The 27,841-nt window shown below is 46.2% G+C and overlaps 1 protein-coding gene across 4 annotated transcripts in view; it reads left to right on the plus strand.

Annotated features, from left to right (window-relative positions):
• The window catches only part of ACTR3B (actin related protein 3B), a 932,787-nt gene that overhangs the window by 258,767 nt on the left and 646,179 nt on the right, over positions 1–27,841 (plus strand). For all 4 annotated transcript variants that reach the window (XM_069647930.1, XM_069647932.1, XM_069647929.1 and 1 more), the window contains one exon: positions 21,590–21,697. In XM_069647930.1, coding sequence (XP_069504031.1) covers positions 21,590–21,697 — 108 coding nt within the window. The remainder of the gene's footprint in view (positions 1–21,589; positions 21,698–27,841) is intronic.

Consider the following 27,841-nt stretch of genomic DNA (forward strand, 5'->3'; position numbering starts at 1 on the left):
CTCCCTAACACTGACTGAGGTCTTTTAAGAAATCAATGGGCCTCATTACAACCCTGGCGCTAATGGGTTAAGGGCGCCATAAAAGGCTGCAGCGCCGTTAACCCATTAGCGCCTAATTACGAGGTCCCTTTGCGAGACCCGACCTTAACGGCTGGTCTAGACCAGCCGTTAAAGTAGGGACCCGCAAAGGGACCTTCGCGGTAAGTATGGTACCGCAATTTGCGGTACCGTACTTAGCGCCTTCGCCATTCCCATTATGCCCTCTGGGGCAAAAATGGGAATGGGGAAGGGCCATGGGGAAATGGGGAAATACCGTCCTGCCAACCTTGGAATGGGGCGGAATTTCCCCATTTCACCATGGCGGACACGTTACGATACCGGCACCAACCATGGTGCTAATAGCGCCATGGTTTAGCGCCGGTATCGCAATGAGGCCAATGCCTCTGTTAGAAAGGAAAGTGTGGTGTACTGTGTCTGCCGCTGTGATGCCCCAATCTTACTAATACCCAGCAACTGTCTTCCATCCACTGAATGGAATATTCAGTGGAATCCATGCCTGCTGCCCTGAATGAGTTGAATCCTCCTAATTACAAAATGGGAATCGGGAAAAGTGTCCGAAATACTGGGGCCAATCAAGAGGCTGGAATTTGTTTGCACTTTTTGCTTGTTTCAGAGCGTATAAAGCATTCCAGCCATCTTATTGTCTGAAATGATGACATGCCATGCACTAGACTGTAGCAGAAATATGGGCTTCCTTTTGGGAAGATTTACACGGTTGGACTGGAAGGATTTTTAAAAGATCCACCATTGTTGCTTCTGCCCTGGAGATTGTATTCATCCCTATTCAGTGTGACCATCGGTCAATGCTGTAGAGTCAGCGGTGGCCACTTTGGAGGCTGCAAACAGAATCATTGGGCCTCATTACGCAGTAGGCGATAAGGGATTACCAGCACCGGTAAGGGCACCGGTGCCAGTAATCCCTTACCACCCTATTCCGAGGTCCCTTAGCGGATCCATTCCTTAACGCCTGGTTTTACCAGCCGTTATGAAGGGACCCGTTAAGGGCCTTCAGAGCTAATAACGGTACCGCAAATTGCGGTACCGTTATTAGCTCCATCCCCATTCCCATTGAGTCCTATGGGGGCTCGAATGGGAATGGGGAATGGTTCCCGGAATGGAAACTTACAGGGTCCTCCAAGGTTGGAATGACCCGGTAAGTCCCTATTTCGGGAACCCGGACCCGGAATGCGGTAAGGGGGTAGCCATGGTGCTAATAGCGCCATGGCTACTGCCTACCACGTAATGACGCCCATTGCCTTTTCAAGTAGTTACTGAAATTGAACCTGCTTTTTATTCTAGCATGTGCTTTTGCTCACATGCCCACCTTATTTGATTCCTTTGCCTTTTGCCATTGAGCAATTTGTTTCAAAGCTCGGATGCAATGTAGCGCTTTATGAATCCGTAAACACATACACCTAAACATACTACCAGCTCTGAGCAAGAGGCAAGCAGCGAACGGTTTGTAATAGTGCTCCCAATTGCAAACATATACCAAATGGCACTATAAGTACTGGCATGGACGAGGCTGGCATCTGGTCAGACAGCGCTGGGGCTCAACAAAGAGTAGTTGCTTGACCCAAGACCCACCAATGCTGCCTAAATCACCTGAAATGACTTGGGCAGCCAAAGATTGTGAACATGGCTCTTTTGAGCTGCCCCAGTGTTTATCATTCTGCTCTGGTCAGTGTGCTTTGTTGAGTGAGTTGTATTTTCTGTTCGGCAAATGCTGTAGTGCTGGATTTGAAACCAGTTTATGGAATGGATGTGAAAGACAACCATCTGTTGAAATGATGAAATCGTATGGAAACTTGTTCTTGACTTTGTTAACTAAGAAGGATTCCGCTAAGTGTTTTAGGTTCCTTAGGGAATTAAAACCTAAAAAGCTGGAACTCCACCGGGGAAATAATTTAGAGTACAGGAATAAAGGCGACAGCTGGAAAAAAAGAATGAGAATTGCTCCTTGCCAATGGTTCAAAACATATAATTACCAGACGAAATGGACATACACTTGGGACTCAGAGACCTTAATTCAAAATAACTTTAAGACAACGCAAATGTTAAGATAACGATTTAGTGAAAAAAACAAATCAGCAAGCAAATCAAAAATTAGAAATTCTAAGATGGGGACATTTTAGAGAAGACACTTGCACTTCATGAGTCATTACTAAAATGCACTGAGACGAAAAGATACATACACTGGCCAAGAAAGAACGATATCTGAAATTGCCCTTTTCTGTTTACTGAGTGAAGAAATGCCCTCTCTAGAGAGTCAATTTGGAGCAAAATGACTGCCAGTACTGAAGCAATCAGAGCAGCCGTGAAGGTAGGCACAGACAGAGTAAAGCTTTCCAATTTCAGCTAGGGCAGGAGAGGGAACTGAGCATTCGAGGGAAATGCACCGCATAACAGGCGACACCTGCCATCTGACAATTGAGATTGACCACTGGGTATTCTTATGCGTTTTTCTTCTTTGTGTCCCTGAAAAAAATAAATTAGTCAATACAATGTTTATTTCTTCATTAACGACTCAGCACACCATTCATTTATTTGAACCTCTGTTTATTGGTATATGCAACCATATTACAATAACCACAGTCAATATCCTATAAGCAACAATTGCAGAAATGCTATTGATGACATGGCCTATGAAACATAAACCGTAACAGAAACCCAAAAGTGTACCAGCAAACAAAAACAGGGCATCCTAGATTCCTTGGGCAGTAGCTGGAGGGAGGAAGGGCAGTTTGTATCCATGGTGCGTCCATACCCCGGGCCCCAAGGAAATAGTTTGAGCAGGTGGGGGAGAAGGGGGAGTCATCTAGGGCGTCACACTTGGATATGAGGCCAGTTAAGACAGGCAGACAGATGGCAAAGCAGGGTTAAATCTAGCCACTCGATTGGGTGTCATGTATGTTCTGTAGAGCACATTCAGCTGTAACAGCCAGAACCTCATATTACGGGAGACTTTCTTAACAAAAATCAATGCTGCATCCCATTGAGTGTCGCTCAATTCCTGCCCCAAATCCCCATCCCATAACAATTTCAATCTCATGTTCTGCACACTAACTGCACCCAATAAGCATCTATACACCGAGACACTGGGCGCCAGCTATCCTCCAGCTCGTACAGTAGCATTACCAACGCATTAGGTTCTGTTCAGGTCGCCTATTTCCTCCTAGCCATTGCCACAAGCCTCCTATATCGTAAGAACTGGCCCTTGGGGAGACCCTCGGTTTGCATCAACTCATCCAGATCCCTGAACCTTCCATCCTTATACATGTCCCCCCATGTGGCGAGCACCAGATTTTCCCAACTCCTGGCCACCGTAAGTTCGCCCTGCTCCCAACATCCATCCGCCATCATTGGGGTATGTGGGGAGTACGGGTTCCACAGCCCTAGCACTTTCCCCACTCTTTTCCAGTCTAACCAGCAATTGCATGCAGTCTACGCAGCAATCTGCAACTCACAAGACTTCCTTCAGCACCACCTCGGTCCAGCACATCTTGCAATAGCCCAGACTCCATAGTAGGCGCATCTGACAGGCAGTTTGTTACGTTCTGAAGTTCCGCAGCTAAGTAATACAATTGTAATCGCAGAAGTTGTACTCCCCTGTCCCCATAAACCATACATACAGTATTCATGGTGATTTTCTGTCATTTCTGCCCCTAGAACAATTCACTGAGCACGACGTCTAGCCGGTGGGAAAACCCTGCTGCGATGAAATAGTGTACATTAGCAAAAGAATAAATGAGTGGTGGCAGCATTAACATCTTCACTATTGCGATCCGTCATAGAAGGCACATTGGGAGTGTACCCCAAATGACATAGACCTCTTCACCCCATCCTCCGCCTTGACCGTGATTCTAACGTGAATGTCTTCAGGTACATGGGCTTTGTGTATTCCTAGGTATTTAAATGAATTGACCTCCCATTGAGCCCTAAGTCCGGTAGATCCTGTGTATCATACCATTGCAGTGCCGCCAGGGGAAAAAGGCATGCTAAATGAAATCCCAGACAGTATCCAAAACTCACCCACAGTCTCTAAGATAATGGGCAGGTTGTGCTCAGTCTCACATAAGTACTGGAGGACATCATCCACATATAAGGAAATAAGGTGAGTAGACCCCCCAAACTCCACTCCAGCCTCAGAAAATTGTTGGCGTAAGAAAACTGCCAGTGGTTCCAATGCTAGTATATAAAGCATGGGTGACAGCGGGCACCCTTGCCGAGTTCCTCGCTGTATGTCGGCTCTGTATTTAATAGCTTAACCCAACGTATGTAACCTTCACCTATCCCAAAACCCCTCAGTGCTGCTGACATCCACTCCTGATAAACAGATTCAAATGCTTTTATAGCATCAAGAGATGCCACAACATACGGGGAATCATGAAGATTAGTCTGGTCCACTATGTGCCGCAGGCGGCACAGGCTCATCCATCCAGGAACAAATCCCGCCTGGTCCTCGTGGATTATAGCGCCAACCCCTTTCCGGAGTCTCAAGGCAAGCAACACAGTCAATATTTTTACATCTTGGTTTAACATAGCCAGGGGTAGGTATGAATTGCGCAATTCTGCAGGCTTTCTGGCCTTAGGTATAGGAGCTATGCACGTCTCCCACATACTATGTGGGAGTAGACCCCAGTCATAAGCCTCTTCATACAATTTTAGCAGGGTAGGGGCAAGGATGGAACCAAAGGTTTTGTAAAACTCTGCAGGGAGTCCATCCCCTCCCGGTGCCTTCCCAGTGGACAAGGATGAAGTCACATCCCTCATCTCCTCCTCATGTACAGTAAGTTCTAGAGAGGCTGCCTGCTTAGCGGTCAGTGTAGGTAACCAAATCTGGGAGAAGGCCAATTGAAAGTCAGCTGGGGCAATCAGAATCTCATGACTATATAGCGTAGTATAGAATGCACTAAAAGTATCATTTATCTCTGCTGTGACCGGCAGGGCACACCACATTCATCCTGGATTAGCGTGATCACTCATCATGGCTCTTCAGACTTACAGAGCCACGCCAGTAGCCACCCCAATTTGTCCCCCTCTTCGTGCATATGCACCGTGTGTACTGCGTAGTCGAACTTGCAGATCCTTTCCCACGCTTCCGCACATTGGGTGAGCAGCAGATAGGACTCAGATTCAACAGTGGGGTAAGTTTCCACCTTCAACTCAATGTCTTGGATCCGGCCCACTAAGGCCCCCAGGTTATCCTGTAATGAATTCCTGATCCCCCCAGCCCCTGCAATCAGTGGTCACCACCTTACGCACCTCCCACACTGTCCCCACAACTATCCACACTGCCCACATTAGTCGCAAGGAAGGCAACGAGGACATCCTCCAGTTGGCCTTTAAAAGCGTCATTTTATAGTGACTGGGCTGACATATGCCAGGTCGGGACAGGTTGCCTTGGTCCCTGAACATCCCAGTAAACCAGTAGAGGAGAGTGGTGTGCGATAGTACTCACCATATATTCTGCTCTCGAAAAATCTTCTAAATGTTCGGCCCCAGTAAATAAGTAATCAATTCTTGTGTAAAGTTTATGTAGAGGAGCGTTACATGCCTCTGCAGGAAATCCCGCCCCCTATCTCCTATATGTTGGAAGCCTGAGACCGTGCCATGTTTGACACCAGCAGTTGTGCCATACCATAGCAGATATTCGAAAGAAGGTATTCACTGACGGAAACTGAAATCGAAGTTAAGAATCGAGTAAACTTTCATATGCGAAAATAAGATTGCACGTGTTTCGAAGTGCTGCAGAAAATCAACCGTTCAATAATTGTACAGATGCTGAAACGCAATTAGACTAAGTCATCATAGAAGCTGGCTGTATGTAGTGAATAGACTGCAGGCGAAGCCGACACTGTATAGGAACTGGACATGGGTGTCATGAATGTAGTAAGCCAGGGCCCATTGAGAGAAAAGGTGAGAATTGTGTCGCAGCAAGACTAAGCTGAGATTGTGGACACGCATGGCAAGTGTGTCTGGCCTGGTATCAAAACTAAAGCAGCCAAGGTCGGTTATCTATTCTTGAAAACATTGAACGTGCAAAGAATGAATCATCCCTTGTTAAGGTGCAAACAAAGAACAACAAGATTGCCAAGTTTTATTAATTTAAGACATTTAAATGCTGCAAAATGGACCAAATCGTGGTCTCCTATCATGTGAGCCAAGGATGGAAATAGAGTTGAGCTTGGAGTCCTAGAACAACGATAGTGAGTGCCTGCACCCTCATATATTCCCAGAGACAAGCATACTTTGCAAGGTCAAGTTCAAAGACAATCTTCATGGCAGAAGGCATGGGTGATGAGAGATATTGGGCTAATTGGGTGGGGAGGTAAAGTTAAGTCAATCTCCTGGCACCTGGGCCTGCGCTTATGTGCTGCTAAGTGGCCCGAATGTTCCAGACATGGCACGAGCATGCCAACCAATCATAGAGGGCCGTATACCGAAGGGCCTTATAGTGTGAAGATCAATGATAAAATGTGTACTTAATAGTGTTGAAGATGACATGTTTTAGAGGTAGGCATAAGTTGTCCAATTGACAGCGGGCAGCCGATCACAATCCTAGTCCCTATAGAAAGTATATTAAGATGTCTCCCTTAACCAATCCCAGCTATTGATAGGTTTTCTATTATTTGCCACGTGATATGACATCACTTCTGATGTATTTTTTTCATATAAGGATGTTTTTATGAGAAAATCGTTGATGTCCGTTGTAACTCCCCGCTTTAGATAATTGTTAATATAACAGTATCTTTGTCATCTTCCTGAGTTGGTTTGATTATATGGAGTCAGAGTTATTCTGCAAACCCATCCATTGCATGCACGTTACTAAAGGGCCATAAGCTCATTTATGAGGGGCCGAATAGTATGACTACTCCCGCCCACTAGAATTATGTTCCCTCCAAATATCCACCAGCGATAACTCCACCATTATATTGTTAAGGGCTGCAGAAGCCAGCAATGACCCAACTTGTCTGGAATCTGATCTATCCAGGTTCAGGGCCCTAAAACAGTTAAAGTCCCCCCCCACCTCCACGAAAGAAATAAGGTGTCCCTCATTCGGACCAACCTGCTACCCAGTGAGCAGAGAAAAGTGGATATTGCATGATTAGGGCAGTAAGAGTTCACTATACATATCTCTTGATGATCCTCATACCCATATACATTCACATATCTTCCCTCCTTGTCCACCTTAACATTGAGAAGCCGAAAGGGAACACCAGGATCTACCCAAACCATGAGTTCTCTAGCTGATTTTGAATAGGCGGATCCATATCACCCCCTCCCCATCTAGTAATCACCATTTTCTGTTTGGCGGGGAGCAAGTGTGTTTCCTGCAGTAAAGCATTAAACTGCATTCTTCCTATGCAAGAAGGATCGCACCCAATTTCTGCGTAAGTAGGAACCCATCCCCCTGATATTCCAGGTCAGTATTTTAAGCTGTGCCATTCCAGTAACACTGAAGCCCCCCTGATAGTCTCCTAGGGCATCCACCCTCATGGCATGCAACGACTTCCCCCTTAGTGATCATCTCCCAGTTCCCGAACCCCAGTGCCTGTAATCGGGCTGTATAGTTTGCCCCCCTCCATCGGCCATCTCGTGCCCATCCGCCCACTCCCTCCCATTACCCAGAATGGTAATATTCGTGCCAGAACACAACAACAATATGTAATTAAACAAACAGAACCACAATAGCCAAACACTTTGTAGCAAGAACAGTTCATCCCCAATAGCGGGGCAATAACTGTGCTCAACAGCATGAAGTCGATCGGGCACACCCGTACCCTCAAGACGAACCCTTGTCATTGGGGTATCGGACCAAAGGTACCAGCAACAAGCAGGTACCAGTGTGTAAAGTATTCCGGGGGTGTCAGAAACTCCACACCATGGACAGTGATGTTGTGCCCCTGCTGCAAAGCGTCTCTCTGGGAAGCAGTGAAGTGCATTTTTTAAGGGCATTCTGCCGTTGGCTGCACGTCGCCACTTCAAATTGTTCAGCGGCCCTTCCTACTTCTATCTGATCCTTTCTTATCTCCTCCCCTTACTTTCTTCTATGCACTTACTCTATCAGAATTGTCCCTGGACCTAATATGATAGCAACCTTGTCTGTTTCCTCCACCCTCCCATTACTGTTTTTTTCCTCCCCACCATCCCTCCAGCACTATCTGAAATGTCGTCAGGCCTAGTATGATAGTCGCTTGTTTTGTTCCTCCCCTCCCTTTCTGCACCCCTCTCCCTCACCTTTTGTTTTTCTCTGGCTCTACCAGAAATGTCGTCAGGCCTAGTACGGTAGTCGCCTGTCTGTTTCCATTTCCTTCCCACTCTCCCCCTCCCTAGTTAATTTCACATCCTTACTGTTCAAGGCCTGTAAGAATGTGGTTGTATTTTCCCTTGTTCCCTCCCTTGCTTGGAAGCGCTTTGAAACACATTGTGTATAGGCGCTATATAAATAAACAATCATATCATATCATATTGCCCATATCCTTGTCCGGCATGCCATTGTCATCCATCCACTTATCCGCAGCCTCTGCGCTCTCGAAGAAGATTGCTTTCCCTTTGTGTAACACTTTCAGCCTGGCAGGTTAAACAAGCATATCTTTGAGTCTCAGCTGGCGGAGCCTCTCGTCCATGGGCACAAACATTTTCTCTTCTTTTGAACCAGTGGCGTATAATCCAGGTATATGGCTTTTTTAAAATTGCCATTTTGTATCGTGCCACCCTCTCTGGAGTACTGCAGTATCACCTCTATGTCCTGGCAATTATGGGCCGTGGGTTGGATCCCAGCGGCTGTCTCTTCTTCAGTAAGCGGTGGGCCCTGTCTTTTGTGAAGCACTGGGACAACCTCCCTGGGACAACTTCCTGTAGCATCAAGTTCTCAATGTAGGTGGTAGGATCCAAGCCCTCCGTGCCCTCAGGCAGGCCCAGCACTCGAATGTTATTCCTCCGTGACCTTCCCTCTGCATCTTCAAAGTGCAGCTCTAGTGTTGCATTCTTTGCTTCCAAGGGTTTTACCATCTATTCCAGGTCTGTAGTGGTCATCACTGTCTCCTGCAACAGCGACTCTGTAGTCATGACCCTTTCCGCCAGGGACTGTACATCCTGCCACAGGAGATGCGCATTCACTTTAAGGTCCTCAATTTTGCTCTCCAGAGGGGATCGCAATGCTGCGATAGCGGCCAGGATTTTATCTTCTTGGAACCGCTTTTGCGCTGTCAGCACATCCAGTTACTCTACTTACTCAGTCAGGGGAGGGTCACAATGTTTCCCTTGGTTCCAAGAAGACTCCATAATCGTGCCTTTATTGCCCCCCTTCTGCTTAGTGGCAGGCATAGCTAGAGGCAGCCAGGATGCACTCAGTATTAGTGCAAACAATACAAATACTGTGAGCAGGTGGGCTCTGTGTATGGTAATGCACCCTCTTTTAGCAATCACAAACCAAAAGTAGTAATGAGAGGACCTTGCACCCTTTATACCTCCATGGGACAGCCAAAGCAAGCAAGTGTGGGACACAAGCCCACTATATCCAGCAGGTGGCGCCACCAGGCCCTTTGCGCCGATTGCCAAATTTCCAGAACAAACCTGCACAGGTGGTGATGTAAAAAGAAGAAGGCAGAAACATGTATCGAAGGATGCTACCAAAAGTGGGTCTTCACCGAATGTCAAAATTGTTCACAGTTACAAAGGTGAATCACCATGTACCGGACTGTCCGCTTCCCGTGGCTGAAGATGACTATAACCAGGAGCGTTTAATCATAAACGCAGAGCGCAATCCCTCAATGAGCTAGCAGTCTTCTGTGGCCGACATCAAAGGCTCATTACCAGCAGTCACCTCGGGTGATGGGGTGGCCTCTGTCTTTGGCTCAGCACCCCTGGGGATGCACAAGTTTCCGGCCCACGCACAGCATAGCGCACCTCCCGTCCCTCAGACACAGGCCTCTCTCAGGGCCTCTCTGCTCCACACCAGGCTCACCACAGCAACGGCATGTCCTCCCACAGCAAACACCTGCCCCGCGTCCTCGCTGCTGCTCTGGCGGCACACAGCCGGGGTACGCTCCCAGTCTCTGGCACCGGTCTCAAGGCCAGGCCGCCCAACTCACCTCAACTCCCGCGCTGACTAGGGACATCAGACAGAGTCATGCCCCCAGTGCGCCGATACTCTACTCGTAGTGCCGACCCGTTGCCATTTTGAAACGAGCAGGCACTCCGGAGTCGAACGATATCTCATCCCCCTGGGGCCCCAATGGGCATCGGGGAAAAGCCACAAAATTAGTTCAGCACAGCAGCATTCCATATCTATGCATTTCCATGTGGCAGCCCATGATTATTCACCCCAAACAGGATCATTGGTGGGATCTGAGCAGGAGCTCACACCAGGCACATTCTCGGTGCATGGACTCTGGCCACGCACCCTACACCATTCATATAAAAACCACATAATATAGAAATATACACAACACTATTACCAATATGGGGGTGTGACCAGGAGCCATGTAAAGTGGACATGTTTCTACGAGGCTCCCAGCAGATCTGGCAAAGAAGATATGCAGCCTGTATAGATGCTGAACTTATAACCTTAGGCTGAGAAAGGAGAATGCCTGTAGAACATTTGTGGTGCCTGGAGAGAGCTTGGCAGAGGCAGGCTGAATGAGAGAAGAGAACTGAGCTGGCGGGGAGCTTTGCAGAGAAAACAAGATGGCGACCGGAGGTCTGCCAGTTTGGTGGAACTGAGAGAGCTGGGCTGCCCTTGACTGTGGGTCGCAGTGAACGATAGCTGCTGCTGGTGCACCCAAGGTGAATGGAGGGGCACAGGGGATCAGCTGGCAGCAGGGCAGCATATTATACTCGATGCACAGCGTCAGAGCAGGAAGAAGTCAGCACAGAAGAATCAGAGAGGCCGGCAGTCGGAGCAGTAGCTAAAGGGAAATTAACGGGAGGATGCCGCAGCCGCATGTCAGCGCACGCAGGCAGAGAGTAAGGAGAGTCTGGGCCTTACTCTGAGGTGCTCTGGAGGAGTGAGCCTGCACAGCAGGAGGCAGGGCCTGGGACATTGGGCGGCCGGCTGGGCACTGGCTGAAATTGAGGAGCGGCGGTGAACGGAATGCCCCGGGAAGGTAAACAGAAGCTGGGGGTAGTGTGGCGGCTCACTGCCACAGGCCGTGATAGGGAAGAGCCCAGGAGACAGCAGGACCATCGCTGGGGTAGAAAGAGACAGAGATCCGGTCCACAGAGCATAGTACAATATGAAGGCGTGGGCCCTGAAAGATAGAGAGTTGCTGTCAGGCAGACACGGCAGGAGAACACAATAGCAAGCGCAGGAGGCAACAAGTGGACTTAGCGCACGAGTGAAGGAGCACCCATTGAACTTGAATCATGCAGTGATACAACAGTAGAGGGAGGGGGATTGAGGGAACACCAGGCAAGGAAAAACACAGTGACATATGCCAGACAGGAAGTCTGTGGCAAAGCCTAAGCAGACAAAGATGAATGCTTACGCCAAGAATCAAGATGCTAAGCCTGGCTCCCCGAATGCACTGGATCTGTAAAAGGACAGAAACATGCAGGGGCAGGAGGGATCGGACAGCCATATCCTAGAAACAATCATGGCACCAAAAGCCTCTAAGGAGGCGAGAATTGAGGAAATAAAGTGTGATGTTGGCCTGTTGAGACAAGATGTGCGTTAGCTAGCATCCAGGGTCAGGGACATGGAGACACAGGTGGAAGAGGTGGTTGGCACCATGAAAGAGTTGAACTTGAAAGTGCGCGAGTTAATGACAAAAGTGAAAATACTGGAAGACAGAGCTGAGGATGTGGAAGGGAGAGCATGGCGGAGTAACATTAGGATTCTAGGGTTGCTGGAAGGGGTAGAAGGGAGAGACCTGACCACATATATCAAGAACATGCTGCTGCAGGAGATAGACCCTTGCCAGAAAGGGTGCATAAATCCTTGCCCAAGCGTCTGTCACCGGGAGCGCCACTGTGACCTGTAATTGCAAAGATCCTGACATATTAAGGACATAGAGAGGATCCTGGCGCTCTCCAGAGAAGGGGGGGGGGGATATCAGGCATGAGTCACCAGCACTGGGCATATACCCTGACTATGCCATTCAAGTGCATACAAGAAGGAGCCTGTTCACACCTACGAAGGATAGACTGAGGCAGCAGAGCTTGACATATATGCTTTTATATCCAGCTAGGCTAAAAGTCCTACATAACGGAAAGGCACATTTCTTCGAATGTCCAGAGGCAGTGAACCAGTGGATGCACATCAACAAGATGGCACTTATGACAGAGAGGAAGAATAATCATTGTTCAACAGGCATGGCTCGCAGAACTAGGGTGGTGGCTGGGTGCTAATGCGTAACAGGGCTCAAGAACAAACAGTATATCGAGAGCATATTTATAACCGTGGGTAGAGTTGAAGACAAGTCCTTCTAGACCCACTTGGAACTAGCTGGAACTAGCCGGCAGGTTCCCCCAGGTTGAATGTACATTTTGGGTGCACCGTTTGGCATCCAACTGTCAAGTTCCATTCCGGCTTGGGCAGTCAGGCCTGAATGGCAGGGTACTGCTGGGCCAAGTAGTTGGAGTTCTAGTTCTGGTATTTTTCTTTTGTGGTTGTTTTTTCCAACTTTAGATTGAATAGCAGTGCATTATTGCAGGGGGGCATTGGAGGGGGAAGGGGGAGATCAGGTATGGGGGAGGTTTGTCAGAACCTCTAGATGATGGGAAAGCTTCAACAGAGAGAGGCTTTAGTTAGGAGGGGTGGGCTGGAGGTTGTTGGGGGTCTGAGGTAACCAAAGCAGGTGAGGCAAGTGGGAAGGCTTGAGAGGGAAGAGAGAGGGCAGGGTATCGATATGTCTGAAAAACTGGGGTTGTAACTTGGAATGTGAGGGGACTGGATAGCTATATGAAACACAACAGAGTGCTTACATATTTGTGCAGGAAAAGAGTGGGAATTGCCATGCTGCAGGAAATGCACCTCACGTCAGAAAAGCAGGTTAACATTTTGAAAAAAATTGGGTGGATACGTGTATGGGGCTGCCTACTACAATTATGCCTGGGGTGTGATTATATGGGTGGCACCTGTGGTATCTTTAGAATGATGGAGGTCAAGACAGATGATGAGGGGAGAATGGCCCTTGTACACGGCTACATAGACAGCAGAAAAGTGTGTATTATCAACACTTATGCCCCCAACTATGATTCGTCATCCTTTTTCCAAGCTTTATATGTCAGGATGGCCCCATTCAGAAGGATGCAGTGGATCTGGGGTGGGGACTTTAATTGTACTTTGAACCCAAGGCTGGATAGGTTGGATGACAGAAGCATAACCCCTGCACAGACGTCTAGAATGAGTCGACCGCCTAGACTCACAGGTTATACTATACACCAACTATGCCGATGACACCCACTTTCTTCTCCCTCTCTGTGCCTCTTACGATAACGACTCTGCCATGCAAAGCTCCACATACTCCACCATCCAAGCATGGATGGCAACACACAGCCTCTGACTCCCTCTGTGTTATATCATGTCGGCCCAGAATACTCTTCCTTTAACATTGATGGCACTAGTATCTCCGTCTCACCAGCAGTGAAAATTCCACCCTCTCCTTAACACGTCAAGTTAATGCTATAGCCTCCTCAGCCGCTTACTCCAGAAAACTCCTCAACATTGCCAGACCCTACCTCACAACAGACAGCTGTCTAACGATCGCGTGGGCAGTGGTCGATGGAAGGCTGGACTACTGCAACATACTCTTCACTGGCACTTCATCTTGCAACATACAAAAGCTACAGACTCCCCAAAACAATGCCCTATGCGCTGCACTGAACATCCCCAGATCAGAACACATATCTGCAACCCGAAGAGCAGTAAACTGGCTCCCCATTAGAGACAGAAATCTATTCAAGACATTCACCATCACACACAGATGCATCTCCAATACCACCCCACCTTACACAAAAAATCACAAAGAATCTGACGACGAGACCTATCAGAACCCCCTACACACATAGACTGGTGCAACCCAAATTCAGACGCAACAGAGCTGGAGGATCTAGCTTTCCAGTCATTGCTGCCAGGCAATGTAACACCTACAATATTTTGAAACACTAGAGAGCAAGCATACCTATGTGTTTGAGTATATTTCGGATAACAGTCAATAGTTTCGCGCTCTGGAACACTTGTGTATGAGCGCGATAGAAATAAAATATCAATCAATCAATCAATTCATAAGTTCGAAGCTCTAAGGCTTACCAAATATGAAGAAAAGTAAAGGGTGCGGGGGAGAGAGAAATGCCTCTGGTATCGAATGTCAATGGAACACCTACACTAAGAGTCGAAGAATCCTACTGTACTTTCTGTAAAGCCCTCAAGACCTGGATGTTCACTGTTGACAAATAGCTACAACCTTGTCACTGTACAATCTCCTGTTTTAACTGTATGTATGTAACATGTATATTTTGACTAAGTACATATGCGCCTTCGGGCTACATGTACCTGGTTCCTCTCAAAGCGCCCTGATGCCTGAAGGTTTGTGTGCACTACACAAATGTAAAAATAAATAAATTAAATATCTGGGAAGCTGCTGGAGGATTTGGAAGTGGTAGAGATCTGGAGGTGGCTACACGGGAAGGTGAAGAAATGAGCACACTACTCGAGCCCATATGAGCTCTACACACAAATTGACTGCCTCTTTACAGAGTGAGAATAGGTTGGGGAATTCATCAAAGCCACGTTTAAAAGTAGGACACTATCGGACCACTTGCCCCTATTGGCTAGTTGGATAGTGAATGAAGACCCCCCACCAGTGCCGATGTGGAGACTTGGTGCGCAGGCTCTTCATGATGACCTCTTTAGAGAACATGTGACAGAGAAGATTGAGGAATATTTTGAGATTAATGAGGGAAGTGTAGGGGAAGGGGGAGTTATGTGGGATGAGTTTAAGGTGGTGATGAGGGGGGAGGCAATAAATGAGATGGGAGGTGTCAAAAGGGAGCCGATGAGCTTGTCAATATCAGAGGCGAAAATTAAACAGCTAGAAGGCACACAGACAAGACTGAAGGGGCTGAGAGAGAGCTTTTAACGTTACTTCAGGAGTGTATGGAACATTGGGACAGGCTGGGTAAATATGATTACATGAGCTACAATGAAAGATTGCATGAGCAATGGGATAAGCCCAGCAGAATGCTTGTATGGCTCTTTCGCAGAAACAACGTAAGACCTGTAGTTGGTGAGATAGCTGATGAATGTGGAGGGCTGTGGAAATCAAAGAAAGAGAGTAATAACATATTTTATAGATTGTACACAGGCTTGTACACAGCATGAAGGACGGACAACTTGAGGGACGTAGTGGAGACACTATCTGAGATAGAATTTCTACAACTGGCACAAGATCAGGCAGAGGTTTTGGAGGCTCCGCTCACTGGAGGAGAACTGCTAGCAGTGATTCAGGATCTGCTGGTGGGCAAGACACCAGGGAGAGCCAGCTGCCGGCAGAGTTCTATAAAACATTCCAGAACAAATTGACGCTGAGATTGCTGGAAACTTTTGAGGAAGCGTATGAATGAGGGTGGTTACCACAGAGTATGGGGGAATCAGTAATAGTCCTAGTACTGGGCCTCATCACGTGTGGGCGGTATCCCGGCGGTAAATACGCCTGGATATCGCCCAATGCTATTAGCGTTACGCCAGTTTAGCCGGTACTATTAGCGCCAGAGCCCAAGATGCGGTGGGGCAGTAAGATACTGGCGGCCATACTAGCGGGTAGACCAAAGAAGGTAATAGGTCAATTGATACAGCCAGACCAAACGGGGAATGTGCCGGAAAGAAACACTTCCATAAGCTTGCATATACTCCAAGCAGTAATTGAAAGAACTAGGTAGTTTCAAGATAGGTGTACAGTGATATCACTAGACGCAATCGAGGCAAATGACTTAGCCGGATAGGGTTGTCTATATGCCACTCTGGATCGATTTGGAGTAGGGCAGGTGAAGCTACTCTATAAGTCACCCACACGTACGGTGCAGACAGGCAGATATGTCTCTGAACAATGCAGCTTTCAGAGGGGGAGCCAGCAGGAGTGCCCGTTATCTCCTATGCTTTTCATATTAGCACTGTAGCCCATGGCAGTGTTTCTCTAAGCAGAATTCAGAGATGCTGGGCTGACACTAGATGGAGCCTGCACTTGCGGGATCTCAATGTCACCTGGCCCAGTAAGATCATTGTCTCTGTCTTCCCTCTGTTCCCCCTCCCTTGCCAGGTCGCACCTTGAAACACCTATGTATAGGCACGTTAGAAATGCCATATCATATCATATCATATCATGTGATTTCGTTATATGCAGACGGCATGCTACTGCATGTCAGGAACGCTGAGGATAATTTATCATATTCTTTTGAGGTGCTTGACAATTTCACAGTCAGTAAAGACAAGTCTTGCATATTCCCGCTGGACAGGAGGAAATATGTCTGCCCAATCTGGGACTCTGTTGGGGACCTAGAATATTCCAATTCTTTGGTGTGGATATTCACCAGGACGTCAAACTGACGCCTGAACAAAATACAGTTAAAGCATGTATTGGTATTGAGAAATGTATTGAATTCTGGGACAAATTGCCACACTCAGTGATACGAAGGGTGCTGTTGACAAAGATGGTGGTACTACCCAGTTTTTTTAAATATTATTTCCTAAAGGTACCGTTCAATATCCCAAGGACTTTTTTCAGGGAGCTAACTGTTACGTTGATTGGGTTCATATGGGGGGCAGGTTGGTGTAGAGTAGCTGTAGGCACATTGTGTAAAGACCACTTTGAGGGGGAGTGAAGCTTCCGCACATGGAGTTGAATTACTTGGCAGGGCAGTTGCAGTGGGTAGCGCAATGGCTCTCGAACAAAGAAATGCAGGAAACTAAGCTACTACAGGCAATGATTAAACCATATTTGCTCAAAGAAGTACTGTGGGTAGCTGACAGGAGGTTACCAGATATTCTGTATATATTAAACGCTAGGGAAAGGCATTTGGTCACGCACCAGGAAACTACTAAAATTGGGGTACCAGTATTCCTCCCATTTCCCCGTAGCAGTAATATACGAGAAGGACGAAGGGGACCTTAAAGTTATTAGGTCAAAGTGGGAGAAAAAGGGAGTAGTGATATGGGGGCACCTGTTCATGGACAGGAAGTTACAGGAGTTCCATGATGTATTTAGAAGCACAGGAGTGTACACAGGTCAGTTCCTGATGCATACAAGGATACTGAGGGATGCTAGAACTAAATGGAAGAGCTTCCTGGAGGAATTGGAAGAGGATAACATCTTAGAGTTACTATACAACCTGTCAGACGGTGGCCACGGGGTCTTGAGGCTATATTAAGGGCTGCTGTCAGTGCTATCTATGTATGCACAGAGGGTGAGACACAAATGGGAGGAAGACCTGGGTAGGAATTTCACAAACCGGGAATGTACAAAGACAGTATCCAGGTTCAAACTAACACAATTCTATATACTGCATAGAGAATACATGACGCCACACATGATAGCACAATTCCCAGGATCAAAGGACACAGGGTGCCCTAGATGCACCACCGAAGGAGCGGGAATGATGCATATGTTTTGGGATGGCGTGGTAATTAGGTAATTTGATCCTGGAAATTGTGCTATCCTGTGTGGCGTCATGTATTCTCTATGCAGTATATAGAATTGTGTTAGTTTGAACCGGGGATACTGTCTTTGTGGTAATTAGGAGGTTTTAGGGTGAGGTGGAGAGGAGGGTGAGAAGGAGTGGCATAACACAATTTAAATGGACAGCAGATGTTTGTCTACTAGGGATGTTCCTGAGACCGAAGGAGGCTAGACTGACCAACAAGATGATGGACTTGGTCTGTGTGCTAGCAAAAAGGAAAATCGCTGGAAGTCCACCAGCAGCCCGCACATAGACAATTTGTGGGGGGATTTGAGGTGGTAACCCATGGCAAAAACTGCGGTATGACACAGGGCTTTGCAGAGAGGGATGAGGGAAAGTAGGACTGATGTAGGGGCCTGGAATGTGTTGGTACAATTGATGTTTCTCTCACCGGATGATAAACCCCTGTGAGGTACTGTGGGCAGAAGAAAGGGGTGAAGTGGGTGACAGGGGGGAGCACAAAGGATTGTAAGGGAAAATGAGGACCTAGTACAAAAGATAATACTTATTATGCGGATGCATACTAGTGGATGGTAAGCCACCACAATCTTGGGGAGAACACTGTTGGTTCAACGAGTTAGGTTATAGTTAGTTGTTTGTTATTATGCCATAATTGATACACGAAGATACTATCTTGTTGTCATGGTTGTTAGACTGTACAGTTGCACCTGTTGCGGAAATCAAAATCAAAATATTAAAAACTTAAAACAATTAAACAATATCAGAAATATTATTTCAGTAATAAAATATAAATTCAATTACAGCCAAGACTACAAGATATGACCATGCGCTTGCAATAATATTAAAATGCAGCAAAACAAAATCAGAAACAAATATGTTAAATCTAACGTGGATTTAGAGACACCATTGTTACAATATAAAATTGATTCTGGACAGTGTGCATTAATAGGGAATTAGGTAATTTGCCCCTTTCATTTCTAAATTGTCCTCATATTTAATTTTCGGATACTGCATGGGGGGAGGACAACATGAGAGAGCCATGGGAGACAGGCAATAGTCAGAACTGTAGTTAGGCGTGGTGCAGGGTACACAGAGACTGCTGACGGGGTCTTTTACTGCAGGAAGTGGCACAGCATGGAATCCGCAAATTGTAAAATGGAACATTTCAGATGGTTAGCGGTGCGTATGAGTTTGTAATGAGGAAGGAGATAGATGGGGTGGTTATGGTTGATGGTACTGTCGGACATCATAGATATTCCAGATTTAATTGCAATTTGGCTTTGTAACTGACCCCAGAAATGAAAAAGTACAGCAGATCTCTCTGAGTGAGATGCAAAATAACCTAAATCCTTCCGGATTGCCTAGAATTTCAATTCTGAATTTGATTAGAAGGTTCTCTGCAATTGAGAGAACAACTGTAATTTCCTTAAAAAATGTGAAAATGAACCAAGGCCTCCTGTAGCATGGAAGAATACAGTGGCAGAGGTGGTTGATGGCAAAGTGAGGCAGAGGCATGGAGAATAAGGAAATAGGAGTCTTAGGTGTAGCCACAGAAAAGAAGGCAAGAGAGGCCTACGGTGGAGACATGGAGATGAAGGAAGGTGGCTCAGTAGAAGGCAGGAGGATACTGAGGTAGATGCATAGAGGTAAGGAGAGAAGGGGTGAAATGGGAAGCACAATGGAGCTGGGCTAGAGAGGAATGTAAGCTGGGAAGGATAGAAGAGAGTACGGGCAAATGATGGAAGGTGTAGGAAGAAAGATGGAGTGGAGCAAGCCGAAGGAGGTCAGAGAAGAAAATGAATCAGCAGAAGAGGTTGGAAGCAACATCAGAATGAAGTTGGAGGAGTGATTGAATTAAGAAAGGATGTGGTTCTGTGAGTACTGTAGGTTGCCAGAGGCAGAGAGTTTGGTATTGAAAGGAGGTAGAAACAGGCATTGGAGAGGAGGCCGAGAAGGGCACCAGAAAGGTGATGGAGAACACAGTTGAAAAGGAGATTGAAGGAGCAACTAGGAGAGGTGGAACCAACAGCCCAGCGAAGATGGGAGTTGGTGAGAGGAGAGTTAGTAAAGAGAGCATCAGGAAGGAACAGGTTGGAACACGAACCCTAGAGGAGGTTGATAGGAAAGTGAAAGAGGCAGTTGAAGGAGACTGGAAAAGGGGAAGAGATCAAAGGAGAATAACTCACGAGGAGATTGGAGGTTCCAGATAGAGAGAGAGAGAGAGAGGGAGAGAGAGAGAGAGAGAGAGAGAGAGAGAGAAAGAGAGGAGAGAGATAGACAGACAAAGAGAGGACGTGAGAGAAGGCAAAACACAGAGAGAGGTAGAGAAATAGAGAGAGCGTGGAGAAAGAGAGAGAGAGAGAGCGAGACATAGAGTGAGAGAGAGATAGACAAAGAGAGGGTAAGAGAGAGAGAAGGCAAAAAGAGAGAGAGAGAAATAGCGAGAGAGGGAGAGAGCAACCACATTGGAGAGGAGATTACAAAGGTAGTGATCCCAACAACTACTATGGTTGATTCTGGTAGAGATGGAGGTAAGAGCCTGTGCTGAAACATTGAGGAGGTGTAGGAGGAGAGACAGCCTGTGGCAAAAGTACGCAAAAGTTAGTAATTAGGAAGTCTGCATAAAGTTTACTTTCTTGCAGACAATCTTCTTACAGAAAGTAAAGTCCTGAAAATGTTTTGTAAATACCAAGGCAACCTAACGTTTCAAACGGTTTTGAACGGTGTTGTAACCTGTCGCAGATCTTTTTATGGTTTAACAAATCTTTGCAAACCGTTTGGTATGGTTTACAATAATGCAAACTCACTGTAAAGGCAAGGCGGGGCACAAGCATTCGCGTAAAAAGTTAGCTTACTAGATGTGCACTTACATGAATGTTGTTTAAACACCACGTAATCATCGAGGGCCTCATATTCCTCAGTGCTTTTTATGCATCGTTCCTTTTGTATGGCAGAGTGGGGGCACGGATCGTAATATTTGATTCCACCAGCCCATGCCCGATGCCCTGCAAATCTGACAGCATCTCCACCCACGGGAAACTTTGATGTGGACAGAGATGCTATGGATTCCTATAGAACCCGCCTGCTTTTAGTAGGTGCTAAATGCAGGCGGAATTCATAAGAATCCATGTAAATGCTCGCTGACACGTACATGCATGGCAAAAGGCAACCATATGATTGTTTGCATTAGGAAGAGTAATAAGGCAATACAAATTTCACGGCAGGGACAGCATGCAGGGAAGTGCTTTCACGTATGCTCACATCCGTGCAATTTCCGGGGACTTGGAAAAGGAACTGCTAAGTGTGCAAGAGGCTACACGAGCATTGTAAACTGTAGCTAATTTGCAGAAAGACTATGGGCCTCGTTACACGGAATGCGGTAAGGGTTTACCGGTACCGGTAAGGGCACCGGTACCGGTAAACCCTTACCGCCTTACTACGAGGTCCCTTTGCGGGGCCTGACCCTAATGGCTGGTTTTACCAGCCGTTAAGGAACGGGCCCGCAAGGGAGCCTTGGTGCTAATTACGGTACCGCAATTTGCGGTACCGTAATTAGTTCCTTCTCCATTCCCATTGAGCCCTATGGGGGCAAAAATGGGAATGGGGAAGTGCCTTGGTGAATGGGGAATAACCGCCCCCGCTCACCTTGGAGTAGGGCGGTAATTCCGCCATCCACCAAGGCGGACACGGTAAAATACCGGCGGCAACCCTGGCGCTAATAGCGCCATGCTTACTGCATACCGTGTAATGAGGCCCTATGTTTAAAAAATGTGAGGATGTTAGTAAAGAATTGCATTCATGCAGTGTAAGTACATGATTTTCTATGAAAATGCACATATTTGGGATTTTATTGCAAACTGGCACTTACTCAATGTTTCTCCTTACATAGGCTGTGTTGGCATTAGCTGCATCTTGGACATCTCATCAGGCGGGCGAACGCACTTTAACAGGCGTGGTTATTGACAGTGGTGATGGCGTTACTCATGTTATTCCAGTGGTATGTATGTAATGCACCATGTACACCCGCCTTCTTCAAGCACTAAGCGAAACACGCTCAAAGGCAAATATTACTCCATGTCCTTTACTCGCATTGTAGTTTTGGGATTGCCACATACATCAGATGGGAAATAAAAGGGGCCTGCTGGACTGTCTTCAGAGGCACAGAAGGGAGCACGACCTGTACTCAAGAACCATGGGCTCCAGAACTGCTCCATTGTCAAATGGTTCACGTGCAATCATTGTGAAAAACACACCCGCCTTTCTTCTGCTTTCAGAGACTGAAAGCCGATTACACCAATCACATGTAACATTCCAAGTGTACATCCACCCTCTTAAGTGATAACCTTTTAGATACAAACATTAATGCCTAGCTGCGGGCTGTGTAAATACTTTCTTCCATGTAATCACGTTCCAGCAATTCCTGAAACCAATGTTGAGTTTCAGGAGAAGTGGCGCAATTGCATTGCCAAGCTATGATCAATCTACAAAAGCATATGTAGTGGACAGCAGTAGGATATTTGGAAAGCTAGTTAAGGCACCAAGAAATAAGATTATTTCTGCTGTCTACTGAGAACGGTAACCATCATTGAATTCACCTTGCCAGAATTACATAGGCGTGCTCGTGGCTGGGAAATCCTGAAAACTGTCTTATATTGTTAGGTTTGCTCGTTCTTTGTGATACCAGTAAGTATATTTTCCATTGGTTAATATGTAAAATCCATGCTTTCATTATTTAGCCACTTTGTCTGAATTTCATGTAAATGTTGCAAACAAGAGTTTTGAAAACCTGCTAAAGTGCTGAAGTCGAAAGTCTGTTCCTTGAGTTGAAGGTTTCTGCATCATGTATTTGATATGATATTTATAACACGCCAGAGTTTTATAAGCGTGGACCCAGGGATCAAACCTGTGTGGCTCCATGTTGTCTTGCTTCCAAGGCGAGCACGTTGGCGCTGAGCTATCCTCCCGAGACGAGGTGCATTTTCTGAAAATGTTTGGTATTACATTTACATCTCTGGCATATGTAAAACATTGGCTCCTAGTCATTTTTGGTTTTGGCACAAAATATTTCTACAGAAAGAAGGGAAGTGTAGGTAGAATTATATGATTTGGTTACAATGGCAACTGGCAAAGCATCCCAGATTATTGTTTTGTCCTTTGCTTACCATTCTTTCTTTTATACTTTCATCGTAATCCTTCATTATGATTGATTGACTGACTGATTGACTTAGAAAAGTTGTATTGTACCTCATACATGTCTCTAGATGATGGTCCCAGAACTTCTTACCGGAAAGGTGAGGCCTTAAGATGGCTTCTCAGGGACACACGAGAGCTAAGGTTTTCAATATCAACTGGGAGCGTGTTCCAGGTTTGGGCAGCCTGCACAGGAAATCTTACGCCTGCGTGTAGGACAGTTTCAAGCGCGAGACTTAGAGCAGGAGATGTGAGGAATTTTTCAGGAAGCAGCTACTATTATAATTTTACAATTTGTTGTTTAGAATTTCAACAGTCTAGATTCTGCATATATTTGAAGACCAGGCAGTTTAACTTAAATTGGACCATGTCCTTCACCTGTGACAGGTGGGGGGTTGGCTATGGGATATGGTCCCGTTTCTGGAGGCCACAGACAAATGAAACCGTTGCATTTTGTGCTCACCGTAATGTATCCATTAAGTCAGTTGGGGGACCAGCATAGAAGGTGTTGGCATATCTGAGGTAGAAATTGAAAAATGAAATGGCAGGAACATCGTTTTGATATAGGGTAAAGAAGAAGAGAGCAGCCGAAAGAAAGGAAGTGGGGTTGAAAGAGCGAATATCACATCAATGGAAAAGAGTAGTGGCAGGTGAAGGTCTAAGTGGCGAGAGAAGGGGACAAAGTAAGTAGGAGATGGTCTGAAGAATAGATAGCAGGGATGTCATTTATGGGTCACAAATGTGACCCCTGAGGTCTCCCTTTCTACCCCTCTGGTCTTCCTTGCTAACCTTAAAAGAAAGTTCAAAAGAATTTTTTGTAAAAGAGAAATGAAATGCATTTTCCTGGTTTGTCGACAGCGCCATCTGGCTCTTTGCTTCTGGAGTGGCTGGCTTTCTTGTTCAAGCCTCTTAAAATAAAAAAAACAGGGTTTCCACAAGTGTAACACTTTCAGCAGTGACCCTAAATAAGAAAGAATAGGAATAACAAATAATTTGTCTTTCTGGAATTCTATACAATAATTGCTAAACTCATTAAAGGTTTATTTTAGGCACACTTCAGGGTGAGATCCACTGAATTAGTCTGTTCTTAAATACCTCAACTCAGCCTTTCATTCTTCTGAAGTCGATAAATGAGTACCAACATAGGTTGGGTGATATTGTATGTATATCTGTTCTATATAAAGCGCTTAAGCGTAAGTGCTATATAATAACACATATTTATCATTTGGCCATGGACTTCTGCTTCCATTCACAGTAATTTGGTAATATGGGCCTATACACACTGATCTTAACGATACTTATGGTGATCCATTCTTCTATGAAATGTGTATCACATTATAGTGCTATTGTAACCATATTTTTCGTAGTGTACTTAGGAACAATGGTATGTGATGCAACGTCCTGTTTTGCCAAGTGGTGAAAAGTCGTGTTCTATCGCTCCCTCTGATATCACTTCGGGGTGGGGGGTCAAAGGAATTCACTTCCAGTAATGTCATCAGAGGTCAAGGGTCGTGTGATGTCACTTCCGCTACCCCTGACATTTTGGTGAAATGACATCCCTGATAGATAGGGTGGGAGGCAACCAGAAAGGATGAAAAGATTCAGTCAAGTGAAATGCCAGAAATATTAAATGGAGGGAGTTACGCTCACCTGGTCTCTGCGGAGGCGTTGGAGCACGGTTGCAGCCCTGCCTGCACTTGAATCAACCCCCTTCAGGCCTCTCCCTCAGTAGAAAAGCTGTGAGCGATGGTACGTGGTGATACTGCTTCTGCGTGGAGATAACAGTGTGTGAGTGCGCCAGTCTGTGATTGTTGTACCTCTCGAACCCTTTACCTCAAAGTACGGTTTCTGTGAGCATACGCCGGCCCATGAAGCTCACCTGTGAATTATGGAAGATAAGCTCTGGCAGGGGCGCGTCGAATGGGATTTAGTTCCTTCACTGATCCCTGATAAGGATTAGTCCAGTCCAGCTGCGACTATGCTTCTCCTTATGATTGGTAAGTCTTTCTTGAGGTCTTGTGATACTGTTCGTTGTGTTTAATGTCTTTATATGTTGCTCCTATTTATGCCCACAATAATGTCTCTCTTCTGTTTTCTTCCCTTAGATGGAAATGTGGCCTCAATGCAGCTTTGAGACGTGAGACGCGGCCGGATGGGAGATGGATGCTACCGCAATGTTCAACAGCAGGTAAGTGATAGTTTAAGGAAAAGCGCAAAGTATGGCGAAGCGCAACCTTAAACTGACTGTTTTTTCGATGTCTAAACGATGTCTAAACTTGTCTTCTGTTTTTCCTGGCAGTGGACAATGGAGCGTGTCGTGCTGTGGTGCCAAGATGAAGATTTTGGCGTTCCGGAAAGTGTAAAGATGAATACTTGGTTCACCGAAGAGATACACAGATAAGAACAGCTTCCCCCAATTGGTAAGTATGCTGGCAGGAAGCAGGATGTCCAGGAAGCAGGATCTTTAAAGGTAAGTCTGACTTCAGGCGACGGTGAGAGTTACACTGCTTGCAAGTGCACAATAACGTGAAGCGTCTGTCTTGTGGATCAGGGCAGCTTATATAGCTCAGATCGTGGGCACGCCCATTAGGGCCGCTTACCAGCCACACCCTGCCACTCCTAGAGATTGAGCACGTGCAAAGGCAATCCATTAGCAGCCACACCCAAGAATACACTTGGGGCTGCTTAATGGATTGAACGTTCAAGGTTAATGCATTCTGCTTAATGGATGGAATGTTCAAGTTTAATGTATCTGAAGTGCTATGTCCATAATAAAAGCTTTTTGGTGTTAAATGGATGTTCTTGTTTACTTTTGTTCATTTTATTTATTTATTTGTTTATAAGGCGCCGAAAGCCCGCAGGCATCGGGGTGCGACATAGAGACATTGACTTACACATAGCTGTTAGGCAGAAACCTGTGCAGTTCCCTTAGGGAACACTGCAAAAGATTTAAGACTACAGGTGTTGGCAGTAAACCCACTTGGTAGCAGTCTGTACCACCCAGATTTACCTGGTAGCTCTGGCTGAGCAGTCAGACTTCCCTCAAGAAGAGTTAGGCAGTATGCAAAGTATACTCAATAGGCACTCAGATACAATAATACAAGCAAACACTGACCAGAGCTTTGGTATCAAAGTATATAATTATTTATTTAAAAACACACAGTTGAAACACTCCAGCACTCTTATTGTAAACTTATCCTAAACACAGTTACTATTATGATATATACACCCCTTTTTCCCTATTAGATAAATCACAGTAAAACACCACTTATTTTCATACAGAGGTGAGTGCTTAACTAGATTGCACTCTAATAAGTTTGCGAGAAAGGGGGGGAAAAGACAGAATATGAAGAAGTACACCACTCTATGGTTCAGGAACACTGTTAGCAAGGCAGAGAGCAAAAAGTCACTGATGAGCCAAAGTCCAAAGGCTGGGCCCACTCTTAGAGAGAGCAGAGCACAAATGCGCCCAAGATCACACAGTTACATTAGGCTTAGAAAGTCCTGACACAGAAGCTTGACTTTCTCAGTGTATTGTGTCACTGGCACGATATGATATGATATGACATGATATGGCATTTGTAACACGCCTATACACAAGTGTTTCAAGGCGCGACGAGGCAGGGAGGGGGGAACAGAGGGGAAAGACAGACAACGATCCTACTAGGCCAGGTATCATTCAGATCGCGCAAGTGCAGGGGTAGGGGGAAGGGAAAAAGTGCAAGGGGAAGGGGAGAGGGGGAAGTGCTGAACCGGGTAAGTAGAATAAGAAAAAAATAATAATAAATAGGGCCAGCTGGTGGCAAGTGCAAGGTAAGTGCAGACAAGTGCTGGGAGGGGGGGCTGTAAGGGATGCAGAGACAGTCCCACAGTGCAAGGGTTGCCAGGGAGGCAGTGCAAGTGGAGAGTGGCTGGGCCAAGGACCGAGGTCGGTGAGAGTGGCCCAGGTGCAGGTTCAGTGCAGTAGGACTATAGCTGAGAACCATCCACAGCAGTGACGTTTTCCGATTTCTGCTTCTTTCGGAGAGGAAGGCCTATTCGGAGAGCCAAATCTTGGTCAATGTAGTTACCCACAGCTCCACAATCAATATATGCCTCCAAGGCATGTATTTGTGATGGTTGCTTGTGATTCACCAAAAGCACTGAAAGGACTAGATGTGAGGTCTGTACGGATTCCTTTTTCATGCTCGACAAGCGGACCCCTACACTTGCTGGGCATTGGCATTTCCTGAGTTCTGTTCTTATTCTTCATCAGTTTTGTCCGTTGCCCCAACCGTTTTCTTGGGTGGTTTTACCGGGCAGTCATTGAGGAAGTGACCTGCTTGTCCACAATATAATCAAAGCTGTTGTTGTGTTCATGTGGTTTAGTCTGATTCTCACGAGGTCGTACGTAAACTGACTGTCCCTCTGATCTAGCTCGATCCATTTTCCGATTTTGCAACCTATGATCGAGTTGCACCGTCAGGTCTATGTACTCCGCACATCTCTCAGGGGGATTCACTACTTGCGCCAACACATCCTTAAGTTCTCCACATAACCCTCGGTAAAAGAGTGTAGTCCTCTTCTCTTCTGGCCAGTTGGTCTGGGCTATGAGACGATTGAAGGTTGCAGTATAGGTTAATAGATCTTGACCCCTTGTCTGAAAGAAAACAACTCGTCCAGAGCTTGCCCTTGAGTATGACGGGCAAACAATTTCTCCATCTCATGTTGGAAATTACCAAAGTTACAGAGTAAAGGTTCATCTTGATTTACCAAATGTATAGATCAGTCCGCCGCACTACCTCCTAAATACGAGAGTACAAACGCCACTTTGGCTTGGTCATTAGGAAAGGCTCCTTGTCTGCACAAGAAATGAAGGCGAAATTGGTTCATAAATGCAGCTAACTTGTTTGGGTCGCTGATGAAGCATTCGAGAGTGGCTAGAGACACTGCTCCTGGAAGAACCACCTGA

Source organism: Ambystoma mexicanum, chromosome 2q (genome assembly GCF_040938575.1).
Source record: "Ambystoma mexicanum isolate Mex_15411 chromosome 2q, UKY_AmexF1_1, whole genome shotgun sequence".
NCBI classification, from domain to species: domain Eukaryota; kingdom Metazoa; phylum Chordata; class Amphibia; order Caudata; family Ambystomatidae; genus Ambystoma; species Ambystoma mexicanum.